At 43.0% G+C, this 14,670-nt stretch overlaps 1 protein-coding gene across 2 annotated transcripts; it reads left to right on the top strand.

The window, feature by feature from the left end:
• The first annotated feature begins 4,333 nt into the window (after positions 1 to 4,333).
• On the top strand, positions 4,334 to 13,493 carry SPMIP1 (sperm microtubule inner protein 1). Of its 2 annotated transcripts, none has more exons than XM_068272623.1 (3): positions 4,334 to 4,439; positions 11,168 to 11,723; positions 13,262 to 13,493. In XM_068272623.1, the coding sequence occupies exons 2-3, from the start codon at positions 11,255 to 11,257 to the stop codon at positions 13,375 to 13,377; spliced, it is 585 nt and encodes a 194-aa protein (XP_068128724.1). In that variant the 5' UTR covers positions 4,334 to 4,439; positions 11,168 to 11,254; the 3' UTR covers positions 13,378 to 13,493. The 2 variants fall into 2 exon arrangements, with proteins under 2 accessions (XP_068128724.1, XP_068128726.1); XM_068272625.1 differs by lacking the exon at positions 4,334 to 4,439 and adding an exon at positions 10,367 to 10,390.
• The last annotated feature ends 1,177 nt before the right edge of the window (positions 13,494 to 14,670 follow it).

The following is a 14,670-nucleotide window of genomic DNA, read 5'->3' as shown; positions in this document are numbered from 1 at the left end:
GGTGGCTTTTCATACATGTATGATTATTAGCTTGGATATGGATAGACAGCCAGGTGAGTTGATGGAGATGTGATCAGCTTCATCAAGTAGTTAAGCTTGTTTGCAAAAGAAATCTAAATGCATAAATGTATAGAAAGTGAGCTGACACTGCAAGGACTGTTTCTTAAGGCTAGTTTCACATATGGTGCTGTGCGATTGTCCAGCAGCAGGAGAGCCAGGGGCAGGACAATCGCACTGCACCATCTCCCCCTGCACATTAACCTGTGACAGAGCTCGCAGACAGGGTAATATGCATAGCTCCTTCCCCGAACATTGCTGTGCTTCCTGCTTTACAGGAAGTATGCCACTATTGGCAACAATCTAGATTGTCGTGGTGCCATATACTCCAATGCAAATGTCTGCTGCGCGGTACCGCTCTGCAATGCACTGCAGAGTCTTCGTTGCCTCTGTCATTGTTGTGACAACTTCAGCCGCATTGTACCTCAAGTACTGTGGCCAGTCTCATTGAGACTAATGACCACTGTGCCAGGGGGAGCATACCATGACGCAATGCAGTATGTGTGAAAGTAGCCTAAAGCAAACCTTAAAGTAAAAATCATCTTATGAGATTATTAATTGTACTAGGGACCATAGCCTGTTTAATAACGGGCTGTAGGTCTGTCACCACAGCCATCTGTCTGCGCATAAGCGCCCGCACATGCCCGGCTGGCCCCCTGGCTGTCCTGCTCCCGTCCGAACAACTGCTGTTCTTGCAGCACATGCGCAGTAGCGCAAACGCAGGGACACACACGGACATGGGATGCAGAGACATGGGTTTTATTAGGTAGGATGTTTAGTACTAATGGTAATTGGAACACTCGTAACATAACAAAATCTTCTGTTTCCCCCTCACTAGGACAGAAATAGGGAGTTGCTGTACCTAAACTACCTATAGCCTAGCAAGTAGATCAGCTGTCCTACTGCTAGCTTATAAGCCTTGACTTGACCTCAGGTCCCAGCAAATGCATCTGTATAAATATGCAATGTACGGCCAATTCTGATATAGTAAACTACTTTTCTTGGAGCTTACTATAAAGGGATTCTACTGTGTGTCTTAAATTAAACTTGGCAGTTTTCAAACATTTGAAGACATGAATGTTCTTAAAGCGGACCTGAACTCAGAACTGCTTCTCAGCTCCAAAAAGTGAGCAACAGCATAATAACCTTTAACCTCCTGGGGACCATCGAGCGTAGGTCTTATGCCGCACTTGTGGCTGCAGCGTAGTGTAGAATTTATGCCACCTGCTTTTAGCGCTCCCGATGCAATTGCACAAATCCAAGAGGGGAGATTAAGCTGACATCTCCCCTCACTGATCAGGAGCTATAGCGATTGGCTAGTGATCACTGAAAGCATCAGCGGTAGGAAGGGAAGAAGAGGACCGGGACTTGCCTTTTTGACATTCCCCTGGCAATCGTGACTCCCCTCTGCTCTGCCTGGCATCACTGTGTGCTCTGTTGGGTCCTGGCTTGATGATGTCATCAAGCCAGAAACCCAGAACTTAGCAGCAGTGTGAGCAGGGATGCCAGGCAGAGAGGAGGGGGGTGAAGCTGCTCATCACTGGAGCTTGGGAGGTGAGTAATGGCTGCTGGCTGTATGGGTGACACCTATCTAACCGCCTTTCCCCCATGTAAAAATGCTCTGGTCCTCCCTAAGGGTGGGGGTTAGGCTGCTAGTTTTCTGAAGGTTAAAGAAAACATTTCTGTTAAAGCTGATATGATCTGCAATTTTTTTACTTCTTGCTTTCATGGAAGCAGACATACTGTTAACATCCTGTGCTTTCAAAGTAGCTTATCTGCCATGGCAGTCAGCTGACACAGATGGGGGACCAAATTACTTGTGATTAGTCACAGATGAGGGGGAATCGGGCAGGCTCAACGCTATAAATACATACAGAGTGCATTTATATTTTCCTTCTATCCTGTGCAAGAGTTCAGGTCCACTTAGTCTAGTGCAGTGGTTCCCAACCTTTTCCGGCCCGGGGAACACTTTCTAACCAAATTTTTCTCCGGGGGGGGGGGGGTTGCGGGTGGGTGTTTGCGCGACCTAGAGGACAGTGCCGTGTGCAGCAGGCTATTGGGGGGGGGGGGCTGGGGTGCGGCTGCATAGCTAGCATAGTTGCCCCAGTATAGGGAGTTTAGTTGCCTCAGTATAGCCAGTATAGTGCCCCAGTATAGCTAGTATAGTGCCCCAGTATAGCCAGTATGGGTAGGTGGTGCCCCCCGCCCGTCCCCGCCGCTGTTATTACCTTAACAGCGGCCGCTCTCCCCTCTCCGGCGTGTGTATTTATTCAAGCAGCGTATCTCCCGGCTGCTCTGTGTGATGTGGCAGGAAGCAGAGCAGCGGCTTCCTGTAACGGCGATATGTATCGCCGTTACTATGGTAACCGAGCCCTGCTTCCTGCGCATCACACAGAGCAGCCAGGAGATACGCTGCTTGAATAAATACACGCGCCGGAGAGGGTAGAGCGGCTGCTGCTAAGGTAATAAAAGCGGGGACGGACGGGTGGGAGGGGGAAGGAAGAGGACAGTTCCGCGGACCACAGGTTGGGGATCCCTGCACGGCACACCAGGCAACATCCTGCGGCACACTAGTGTGCCGCGGAACACCGGTTGGGAAACACTGGTCTAGTGGACTCATCAGCAACTATTTTACTTTCCTTAAAGGACACCTGAGGCAAAAATAAACTAATGAAATAAACGATTGTATCTATCTTCCTTCTCCTAAAAATGACTTTTTAAGATATTCCACTGTTTTATGTTTAAATCTACTTGTTCAGTTTTAACTGTTTTATTGTTTTTGCTCAGTGACACATTCATTTAAGTATGCCAGAGCTAAAATCGATGAGCTATTGACCCCTTTTATCGCTTTTCTGCTCTCAGAAGCCATTTTTTGCTAGGAAAGTGTTTTATAGTTGGAAATTCTTATCAGTGAGGGTCATACTGTAGTCACTTCCTGTCTGAGTCAGGACTGAGTCAGCCACTTACATACCTGATATTTAACTCTTTCAGGCAGAGAAAGGAAAAAAAAGCTTATTTATTTGTGTGATAGGCACTGTACATACCCCTGTCTATGTCATCATTTCAGCTTGGGTATCTGTTGATGGGTTGTGTGGAGGTAGTGTCAGCATACTGTATTATTATTATTTTTTATAAAATGTCACTTACTTTTGAATTTTTTATTCTTCACATAGTGCGCCTTGCTGCTGCGTATCTGACATTGGCCCTGGAGCTGTGCAAATGCTGGAAAATGTAGTGCCTGTGGGAATCTGCTTAAAGTTGCCCAGTGATGCAATTTAGACTATACAATCTTACCAAATCTCTGCAGTAGAAGGGGGAACTGAGTGAACATACTTTAGGACCATACATAAAGTTTAGGTAGTCCCTCATATTACATAGAAGCGGTGAGATTGTGCAATCAAGATTGTATAATTGATGGGCACCTGTCAATGACTCAAATGCCTGGTCCACACTATGCAATTTTCCCATCAGATCGATTGATCTGTCCAGCATTTCCTATACTGCTCTGTCCTGATTGAGAAAGGGATCGATTTGTGCAGTTCTGAATTTGAAAATCGATTCCTTTCTCAAACGGTAGCAGATTGGACAAGCTGAAAATTATTGATCTGCCAAGAAAATTGTATTGTGTGTATCAGCCTTAAGGATGCCCATTAACGGTACAATTACTCGTTATGATTGAATTGTATAGAAAACTACGCCATCAGTGGTGCAAATCGAAGTGATACGATTCTTTGGTCGATCGGAAAAGGAAAAATTATCGATCCGAAAGTTGGATTTTATTATTGTGTTGGAATGTAAAACCTTCTTAAATTGTTCAGTTAATGGGAGCAAACGGTAATTGCCTTCCGATTAATTACAATCATTCAAATTACGTCAAGTTAATACATACACCAGCCTCCATGCCTCTCTCACTTCAGGTGTGCTTTAGAATGAAATTAGGTTGCATACACATCCAATTTTAATTGGCCAATCACGTGCCAATTTTACCACCTCCATGTAGTATGGAGGGTCAACAAATTTAGAATACTATGAAAACATTTTGTTGGTAATCTCTCATACTACATGGTAGCAGTAAAATTGGCAAATCAAAATTGGATGTGTGTTCCAGTTCTTAGAATGCAGTAATGGTCCTTCCATAATCTCACAGGGAAAGATTTGTAGGTGTAAAAAGAAAGAGGGAAAAAAGGGACTTTATTTTGCCATACGACTGCCACTTGTATAGCAGTGTCTTGTAGTGATGCAGCTAGGGACCATAGAAAGTGTTGTTTTGTCTCCAACTGACAGTTGGAGCATGAGGCTACATCAACTCCTCCCACTAGCCAAACTGCCATAAAGGAGCCATCTTGCAGCACCAGCAAAAATTATTTGGGCACTTAAAAAAGGTACTTTTGAAAACGCAAGCAGGCGCTAGTCTACTTTAGGGGACCCACCGCAAATCCCCATAGACACTCTCAGCTGGGCTGCAAAATGGAACAAATGGCTCCCGTTTGCTTGTTGAAACCCCCACAAGCCTTATACCCATGGATAGGTAAGCATGCCCTGTAACGAATTGGGAGGTTTTCGGTAACAGAAAGTTTAAATTGGCCGTGTAGGAGCCACCGAACGGCCTAAATCTTGGTTCCGTCGGCCATCTTAATTCTGCTGTGCAGGTCTCTTTCTTCCTCCTCATTGGAGGGTTTGTTAGCTGGCACGCCCCCCACCTAACAATCCCTCCAATGAGGAGGAAGAAACGACCTGCAGAGCAGAACCAAGATGGCCGACGGACCCGAAATTGCGGTCATTCCGCGGCTCCTAACACAGTTCAAACTTTTTTTTTTTACCGAAACCCGCAAAATTCGTTAGAGGACATGCGTAGCTACCCGGGGATATAAGGCTTGTGGGGGTTTCAACAAGCAAACGGAAGCCATTTGTTCCGTTTTGCAGCCCAGCTGAAAGTGTCTATGGGGATTTGCGGTGGGTCCCCTAAAGTAGACTAGCGCCCGCAAGCAAACCCCTAAGCTTCAAATTCTATAATTGTACTGTTAATAATAAATACGGTACTCCACAAGAGTGGGATCATGTACAGTGACTTCATGTGCACAAGGCACTCTTTCTGTGGATTAGTGGTACGCTCTTCAGTACACGCCAGATTTCAGTTTGGAAATCAAAGCACACTTTTAGACCTGTTTCACACTTAAGACCTCAAAACCCAATCGCTAAGCATTTATTTATTTTCATTTACATTTATTCCAGGCATTTTCACAGCGATTTTGCTTTTTACAGCATTTCCATCTTGTATCACAATTGCTGTAAAAATGCTACATGCAGGGCTTTGGCGATTTGTAAAATAAATTGCTCTCGTGTGAAAACTATCAGGATTAGTCAAAGTGCTTTTCCAATTGCAGGTGATTGGAAAATCACTGAAAAGTGCCTTCAGTGTTAAACAGCCATCAGCACTACCGACAGCTAGCTTAGCCAGAAAACCTAAATTATTGGATAAACTGTAAATGGAATCAATGTCCTGATTAAAACATGAGTAATGTATGTGCAATGTGCCCTCAGTGATGCACATCCATGGTCCCCAGTGCAAATTTTACAATCTGTCCCCTAAACAATGTTTTGCCTGATAGAAAATATCAAAAGTGGCTTTCCGAGAACAGCTAGTGTGTGTGAGAGGTGTAGTCGGAGGAAGAGGGAGGGTTTGTTCATGATTAACACTATCTAAAGCACATGTACTGTAGAGATGCTTATTACCACTATAGCACCAATAAAGAGCTAATACAGCAATTAGAGTCCTTGGTGCAATCATATTCTCTGCATTCTCTATTGCTATGCTGCTGTGTGTATTATGGGAGCATAGCGTGTTTATAATCAGGCACAAATCATGCTTTCTTGGGGTGGGGGGCTAATTTTACCACCTCCATGTAGTATGAAGGTCAACAGATTTTGAATACTATAAACAGATTGTGTAGGTAAAACCTCATATTACATGCAGGTTGTAAAATTGTTTCCCACCATGCTAGAAGGTGGATTTGGTAGTGTGATGAACATTTCTGTATTTTAATCAGAAGTGCAATAGATTCACCATGCTGTAAACAGATTGGCCTCAATTCACTAAGATCATGCTGGAGATAATAAGGCAAGAGAAAACTTACCTCCACACAGTAAGAGAGTTATCTTATCTCTTCATTCCTTAAGTTACTTCCTCTGTAGTTAATTTACCTCCTCTGTAGTTAATTTACCTCCTCTGTAGTTATTTTCACATGCAGTTAATAAACAGCCTGTCTTTAACTGTGGAGTTATTTTAAGGATTGAAGAGTTAACTTTAGGTTTGCCCGAGGTAAAATGTTTCCTGAATACGACATGCCTCATCACCATGGTGACCACTCTAGAAACGTTATTAAAGACAGGAGATAAGCTTAGTGATTTGAGGCCAATTGCCTCAATTCACTAAGCTTATCTCCTGTCTTTAATAACGTTCTTATAGTTATCACCATGGTGACGAGGCTGACGATGATGTAGTATTCAGGAAACATTTTTAACTCAGGCAAACCTAAAGTTATCTCTTCTGTCTTTAAGTTAACTCTTCAATCCTTAAAATAACTCCAGAGTTAAAGACAGGTTGTTAATTAACTGCATGTGAAAATAACTACAGAGGAGGTAAATTAACTACAGAGGAGGTAACTTAAGCAATGAAGAGATAAGATAACTCTCTCTCACTGTGTGGTGGCAAGTTATTGCTTGCCTTATTATCTCCAGCATGATCTTAGTGAATTGAGGCCAATGGCCTCAAATCACTAAGCTTATCTCCTGTCTTTAATAACTCTTCTAGAGTTGTTACCATGGTGATAAGGCATGTAGTATTCAGGAAACATTTTACCTCAGGCAAGCCTAAAGTTAACTCTTCTGTCTTTAAATTAACTCTCCAATCCTTAAAATAACTCCAGAGTTAAAGACAGGCTGTTAATTAACTGCGTGTGAAAATAACTACAGAGGAGGTAAATTTAACTACAGAGGAGGTAAATTAACTACAGAGGAGGTAACTTAAGGAATGAAGAGATAAAATAACTCTCTCACGTGTGGAGGTAAGTTTTCTCTTGCTTTATTATCTCTAGCATGATCTTAGTGAATTGAGGCCAATGTCTGTATGGACTTCAGAGAAGAAAGGTGAAATAACGTCCCTGTCACACCCCTAGTCACACGTGCCATAAAGATTTAACACTTGTCCTATCTATCCTGATTTATTTATATCCTTCATATTAACATTTAACCACTTTTCCCTCCACTACAATATATCTACGTCAGCTGTGGCATCCTCCAAGCCACAGCGACGTAGATATACTGACCTGGCTGCAGCCCTGCTGTGCACGGTTGGGTGCTCTTTAGAGCGCACCCTCCGGCACTGTCAGCTGCAATACTAATTGGTGGAAGGAAACATGTTCCCTTTTGGCCAATTAGTCCACCCCCCTCCCATTAACGATCGCTGCAGTAGTGAACTGCAGCGATCCTTCATCTGTCCCCCTCAGCGCACATGTAGTTAATAAAAATGCACAAGCAAGCAGCCACACTCACCTACCTCGTTCCTGCGACTGTCCTGAAGGCTGATCCTCCGATCCCCGCTCTGCAGTCAGCCGCATATTGCCGGTAACCCGGGTCCCGGCTTGATGACGTCATCAAGCCGGGACCCGGGTTTCCGGCAATATGCGGCTGACTGCAGAGCGGGGATCGGAGGATCAGACTTCAGGACAGTCGCAGGAACGAGGTAGGTGAGTGTGGCTGCTTGCTTGTGCCTTTTTATTAACAATATGTGCACGGAGGGGGCTGCCTGATGGGGGGGGGGGGGGCACCTGACTATAGTTTCTTGGGGGGAGGGGAGGGGGATTACCTAAAGGGGGATTTACATGTTTACTGGGGGCATCTGAGGAACCAAGGGGAGGGGGGTTTACAAATTTTGCACATCTGGGCACCTGGGGGGGCCCATAACTTAATACTGGGGGCACGTTTGGCTATAATGGGGGGCAGCGCTAATCCTGGGGGTACATCTGGCCATAATGGGGGTAATCCTGATCTGGGGACAAATCTGGCTATAAAGAGGGGCACTATTCCTAGGGGTGCATCTGTCAATCTATTCTGGGGATGGCAAACACGGGACACATCTGGCTATGCTGGGGGGGCTAATATTGGGGACACATCTGGCTGTACTGGGGGGGTGGGGTGATCCTGGGGACACATCTGGATATCTATACTGGGGCAACTTTAACTGGTGGCACAGTTTTTATGTCAATCGCACTTTTTATTTTTAAACAGAAATTGGTCAAAATTGAGAAATAGTGAAATTTTTTTATTTTCCCCCCATTTTCCCATTAACATGCATAGAGAGGAACATTTTACTTGGGACCAAATACCCCCCAATGAAAGCTTAGTTTGTCTTGAAAAAAAAGATATATAGATCATTTATGTGGCACGAGTACAGATTAAGTTATTGGTGATTAAACAGGGACACCGCTAAAGCGTCAAAACTGCTCTGGTCAATAAGGGGAAAACAAGGTCTGGATGCGAAGTGGTTAAAAATAAGAAATATATCCATTTAAAGGATGGGTATAACGTTTAGAGTCAATAAAATACATTTTCAGTAGAAAAATACATATACATAAGAGGGACTGTACCTCCAGAAGAGGGACAGTTTGAAGCTATGCAGTAACATATCATGGTACAGTCATATATTTATTAAAGCAAACCTGTGACTTTAGGGGAGGAAAAAGTCAGATAGTGTACTTACCTTTGTAGAGGGAAGCACTGGATCCCCCAGAGGCTTCCCACATCCTTCTCCAGCCTATTGCCGCTCCCCAGGACCCTCTGAAAGCTTTTGCCCCGTTTCCTGTACATGAAAAAGCATGGCCACACTGCACAGCTGAAACAATCGAGCGGCTCCGTGCTACTGCGCAGGCGTTAGGTCTCGATCACCTTGAATACATTCAGAAACGTATTTAAGCTCATGATAAAAACGCATGCGGTGATGTGCGTTTCATAGTGTGTTTTAGTGCAATGTGGTGCACTTTTTTTAAGCGGACCCATGCGTTTTACATGCCCTTAAGCGTCCTTGAACACCATGTTTCTCAAACGGACATTAATGCAGCGCATACATGTGAATGTTGTACATTACAATCAAATGAAAACGCTGTACCTAGTAATGGGAACAGCACAAATGCCTGTGAAAAGTGTACAGCAACGTCCCTAGTGTGAACGAAGCCCTAGCCATTCCACAGCGCAGCTGCGTTCTGTCAACAATCACTTCTCAAGGAGGTTTAGGGGGTCCCAGTGCTGGAGCAGCAAGGGGGATGGGGGAGGCATCTGGATTACCTAGAGGCTTCCCTCTACCGAGGTACCTATCTGGGGCACTTTTTTCCTTACAGGTATGCTTTAACCATATTTCAAGAAAAGATCACAGCCCATAGGGTCAGCGTGACTTGGTCTGTTGTCTGGATTTGTTGCATTCTCTTAGCAACAGCCTAGAAAAACTAGCTTACACCAATAAGGCGCAATATGCTGCCCTGAAACTAGCTAGCAGCAGGTCCAAACTTGCCCTGTATGTGTTTTTATCAATACTTGTTTGCAATTTTCCAAAAAAAGCAAGTTAACTGAAGCATGCAACCTCCCTGCATTCCTGTCTGCAGACAAAAGAGCCTTGTGAAATAAAGCGGACGTAATTGGCGTTCTGGTAGCATATATTTATCGGATCATATCTCACTACATTACCAGATGAATTAACATGGAGTTAATGAATCATTTCTCACTAGCTCTAATCCTCCTTTTGTTAGGTGACATCGATCAGAATTTCCAATAGCAATTAAAAGATTGGCTTTCAGACTTTTTATAGTTACTGCTGTGTCATGGTAATCTCTGCAGCACATGCCCAGACCTGGGGCTGACCCACTAAAACTTCCTCCAGTGACTGTCAGAAATAAGCTGTAATGAAGGGTGCCAAGCTGGGGGGGGGGGGGGGGGTTGGCTGATCCATTGCTCTTCATTTGGATTTCAGAGAGGATTTGCCAGCAGTCTGTGAAGAGTCTGGCAAGGGTAACAGAAGAACAGGAAAGTACAATCACCGAGGAGGGTAAAGTGCAGTCTCTGCTGAGTGGTGGTAACAGCTTGCAGAGGGCATTCTAATATGCCTGCATCCAGAATGGTGCTCTTATTTGCTCTTTTATAACCATTCCTGCACAAGCTTTGTCCTGGCTGCAACTGGCATGATCTCTCCAGTCAATGGCATTGGCAAATGCTGTGAATACCTGGCATGCATGTTGGTGACACAAGACTTGAGGAAGACCTTTAACTCCAGACATTTTAGATTTTGGTAATGTGGAAAAGAGTTAAACTCTCTCAGGTGTTTATAGCTTTCTGTGACCCTACCTGGATTAATGTGTCTCACTACCTTTCTGACAACACCTGATCTACATATGCTTGTTCAGGGTCTATGGCTAAAAGTATTAGAGGCAGAGAATTAGCAGGACGGTCAGGCAATTGGTATTGCTTAAAAGGAAATAAATATGGCAGCCTTCATATCCCTCTTGCTTTAGTTGTCCTGTAAATATGTGTTCATGTAGCAGTTCATGTATTGCTGTATTTCTGCTTGTCAAACATGAAGCATTCTCCATGGTAGCTCCATGTCAACAACAAGAATGGGATTCGAGTTAGTTTTTCCCAGGAAGCCAAGTGTGACACTAGGGGAGGCATTCATAAGCTGCCCATTGTACACACATATGTAATACAGGATAATGAAACAAACGGCTTAATCATTCCTAGACCCTTTTTTCCTAACTCTTCACAGAGCACTTCATAGCTGTACAATTTTATAGACTACTAAACCTTCCCATTGCTTTTGTGGGAATATACATTTATTTCAGGTACCTATTTGGTGATACACTAAAGAAAGACTTATAGAGAAGTCTCAGGAAACATCCAGCCACACAGTTACATTCCTGAGCACAGTCAGAGCAATGAAACTTTCCACATCTTCACTGCATGACTCTTTTAGTAAATCGGCTCCACTGGATCTCATTAATATTTAACTTGTGCATGTTGGTACCATATCGTTTGCTGTCTAGTGTGAACTTCATGTCTTCTTTTTAAGGTGCCTTCAGAAGACAACAATCTTCCAGAATGTCAAGTCAGTGACTGCTGAGAGTCATCTGTGAAAGCCCCACGGAAGCACAATATAATGGCACGGGAGTTTAATCTAACCACACAGAAGCAGGAATTTCTAAAAGAGTGTTATGTGAAAGAGATCCTGACCCGTTTTCACTGGCGCCATCAGCACGGACAGAACTTGCCATCTCTTGCAAAACCAAAATGTAATACTGCTAAGCCTAAAACTAAGAATCGCTTCAGCCTGCCCACTATTCCTAATGCAAGTTCCTGTGGCAACAAGAATGAGGAAGCAGCTGAAGGTATCCATACAAATGCCCAAAGAGTGACAGATAACGGGGAAGTGGATGACGAAGAGGGAGCTGACATAAATGACAGTCTGATGAGGCCCGCCAGCCCCAGAACACAGCGGCTTCTCTACTTTGGCACATCTAAAGAGGAAGAAGGACGATACCGCTATATGAAAACAAGAAACAATCTCAAACCACAGGACAAATATAGCTACCCATTAATTACAAGCTTTGAATATGGATGGCATATAGGTGAGTTTGGATATTTCTTTTAAAGGGAATCTGAAGCGAGACAGACATGGAGGCTGCCATATTTATTTCCTTTTTAACAATACCAATTTCCTGACAGTCCTGTTGTTCTCTTTGGCTGCAGTAGTGTCTGAGTTACACACCTGAAACAAGCATGCAGCTAAATCCAGTCAGATTTCAGTCAGCAACATCCAATCTGCATGCTTGTTCTTGGGTTTATGGCTAAAAGTATAAGGTTCAGTTTCCATCTGTTAACGGACCACGTGGAGCCAGCAGGAGTGGACAGTGTAGTGTCTGGCCCAATGGTCCACCCGGGGCAGATGTGTTACCGTCATAGGTTATAAGGGGAATGCATCAGTCTGCCTGGGATTATCATGGACGCAACAGAAGTGCTGTCCACTTACCGCAACTGATCCGTTGCAGACTGACAAGTGTGAACGGCTCCTATTTATAAAATAGCATCCATTCACTGTCAGTTTTGCAATGAGCAGAGAACGGACAAAAAATACCCATTATCAGCTCAAGTGGGAACACAGCCTCACAGGCAGAGGATCAGCAGGACAGACAGCCAGGCAACTGCTATTGTTTAAAATTAAATAATTATGGCAGCTTCTATATACCTCTCACGTCAAGTGGGCTTTAATCATCTAAGCTAATCATGATAGATAGATAGATAGATAGATAGATAGATAGATAGATAGATAGATAGAATTAATTTAGAATATTTGTTGTGAGCATCAGTGTGCAGTATTTAGAATGAGAAATGCAATGGGACCAAAGCTGAATAATACGAAATAAGTAGAAAAATTAGGGATGAAGCAGAGAAGAGGTTGGATGCATGATGAGTGATTGATGATTTCTCACTTTTTTTCCTAATTTATTTTCAGTTTAAACATAAAAAAACATTAAAAAGTAATGCGAAGCAATACTTTTCCGCCCAATGATAAGCATTCTGTTCTTATTAACAAGCATTCCTTTCATTCCAGCTCTGTGTATATTATACACTTGCATGGTTGCTTCCCTCAGTAACTCTTGTCCAAAGAAATCTGCCTTTGAATTATTACAGCTGTCACTTCGGATTCTGTGTCAATGGATATTTGCATATATTGTTATTTTCTCTGCTCAACACAGTTGACACTAAAATGCAGATCAGGTGCTCTGACTCCTCTGGGTGCATGCTTGTTCACGGTGTGAGACTCAGACTCTGCTAAAGTCATGAACATTTATTATTAAAGGTAATGCAGATTCTATATTCGTCTTACTTCAAGTTTCACAGTTTAGAGTCTCATAAACATGTTTTTAGTGGAGAAACAGATATGTTTATAAAGTGCAGTACATCCATCCTGAAAGAGGGACAAATGAGGAAGGGGGATGGGGCAGTGGGATTTGGTACTAAAAGAGAGACTGCTAAACCTCTGGAAATATATATATATATTTTTACTGTGTTTCTCATTTGTGACAGACAGGTTAGCTTTAATTAGCATGCATACATACTATACATATAGCATGACTTAAAAACCTCTGTGATAATTTATTTCCAGGTAATATAGCTGACAATCAAAGCAGCGTGTTTCGGCGGTGTCGAATAGTGAGGGACACCTTCTTCAGGAAGAATGGGATCCCCACTGATCCAGACCCCAAGGATATGGCCTTGTAATTGTGGCAGAAAAGTCTATCACCATTTAGAAAGCAAAATATAATATGACTAGTAACAATACTGTAACCTAATTCTGCTGCTTCTATAGCAACAATAAATAGTCATCAGAAAAACTATGCATTGAATGTTTCCCACTTCTTTTTCTTATTGTTCCTTTAGCAGGTTTTGAGCAATGGTCTTTAACTATTACAGGTGTGCAAAACAGCCATTAAAAAGTAAGTGTATTGGGCTGGCCAGTTAATAATATTCTGCTGTTTTATTGCATGGTGATATTTATAAAAATGTGTACATCTCTCCAGAGATTGCAAACAAGTGTGCAGAATTGGGAGGATAGCAACTGCAAGCATACTCACAGCATTAAAGCTATGGCTGACATGCTCCCTTCTATGTTAATTGAGCCTGTATCACCATGACAACCAGACTGATATTTCACAAGAAAGGTGCACACATCTAACCTTAAAGCGGAACTCAGAATGTCCTCTCTGCTCTAAAAGATAAGCAACAGCATAATTGGGCAGCACGGTGGCATAGTGGTTAGCTCTCTCGCCTTGCAGCGCTGGGTCCCTGGTTCAAATCCCAGCCAGGGCACTATCTGCAAAGAGTTTGTATGTTCTCTCCGTGTCTGCGTGGGTTTCCTTCGGGAACTCCGGTGTCCTCCCACATTCCAAAAACATACAGATAAGTTAATTGTCTCCCCCTAAAAATTGGCCCTAGACTACAGTACTTACACTACATAATATAGACATATGGCAATGGTAGGGATTAGATTGTGAGCTCCTTTAAAGGACAGTTAGTGACAAGACAATTTTTTATATACACTGTACAGCGCTCTGTAATATGTCGGCGCTATATAAATACTAAATAATAATAATAATAATAACATTTAAAGAAAAACATTTCTTTGTTACAGCTGATACGAATCCTGCAATAAATCCGCAGTGTGTCTACTTCCTGCCTACATGGACGCAGACATATTGTTAACATCCTGTGTTTGCAAATAAACTCTCTGCTGTGGCAGTCAGCTGGCACTGGCAGAGATCAAATTACAACTTGTGATTAGACACAGATGAGGGGGAATTAGACAGGCTAAGCTCTCTAAATACATACAGGGTGCATTTCCCCTCTCTGTTTTCCTTCTGTCCTGTGCAAGAGTTCAGGTCCACTTTAATTATTTTTCACTTGACTGAGTTATTTCTGCTTTCAAAGTATTCACTCTTTTAATAGCAGCTCCCAGTGGTAGGGCACTGAACATGCAAGAGATCATCTATTTATTATCAAATTATAAACAGAGAT

This window comes from Hyperolius riggenbachi, chromosome 3 (assembly GCF_040937935.1).
Source record: "Hyperolius riggenbachi isolate aHypRig1 chromosome 3, aHypRig1.pri, whole genome shotgun sequence".
NCBI lineage: Eukaryota > Metazoa > Chordata > Amphibia > Anura > Hyperoliidae > Hyperolius > Hyperolius riggenbachi.
This window is presented reverse-complemented; position numbering and strand designations above follow the sequence as displayed.

Excerpts from the sequence above, each read along its gene's own strand:
- SPMIP1 (XM_068272623.1), top strand. The coding sequence starts at position 11,255 with ATGGCACGGGAGTTTAATCTAACCACACAGAAGCAGGAATTTCTAAAA. Across the intron at positions 11,724-13,261 it reads TGAATATGGATGGCATATAG|GTAATATAGCTGACAATCAA; the intron begins GTGAGTTTGGAT and ends ATTTATTTCCAG.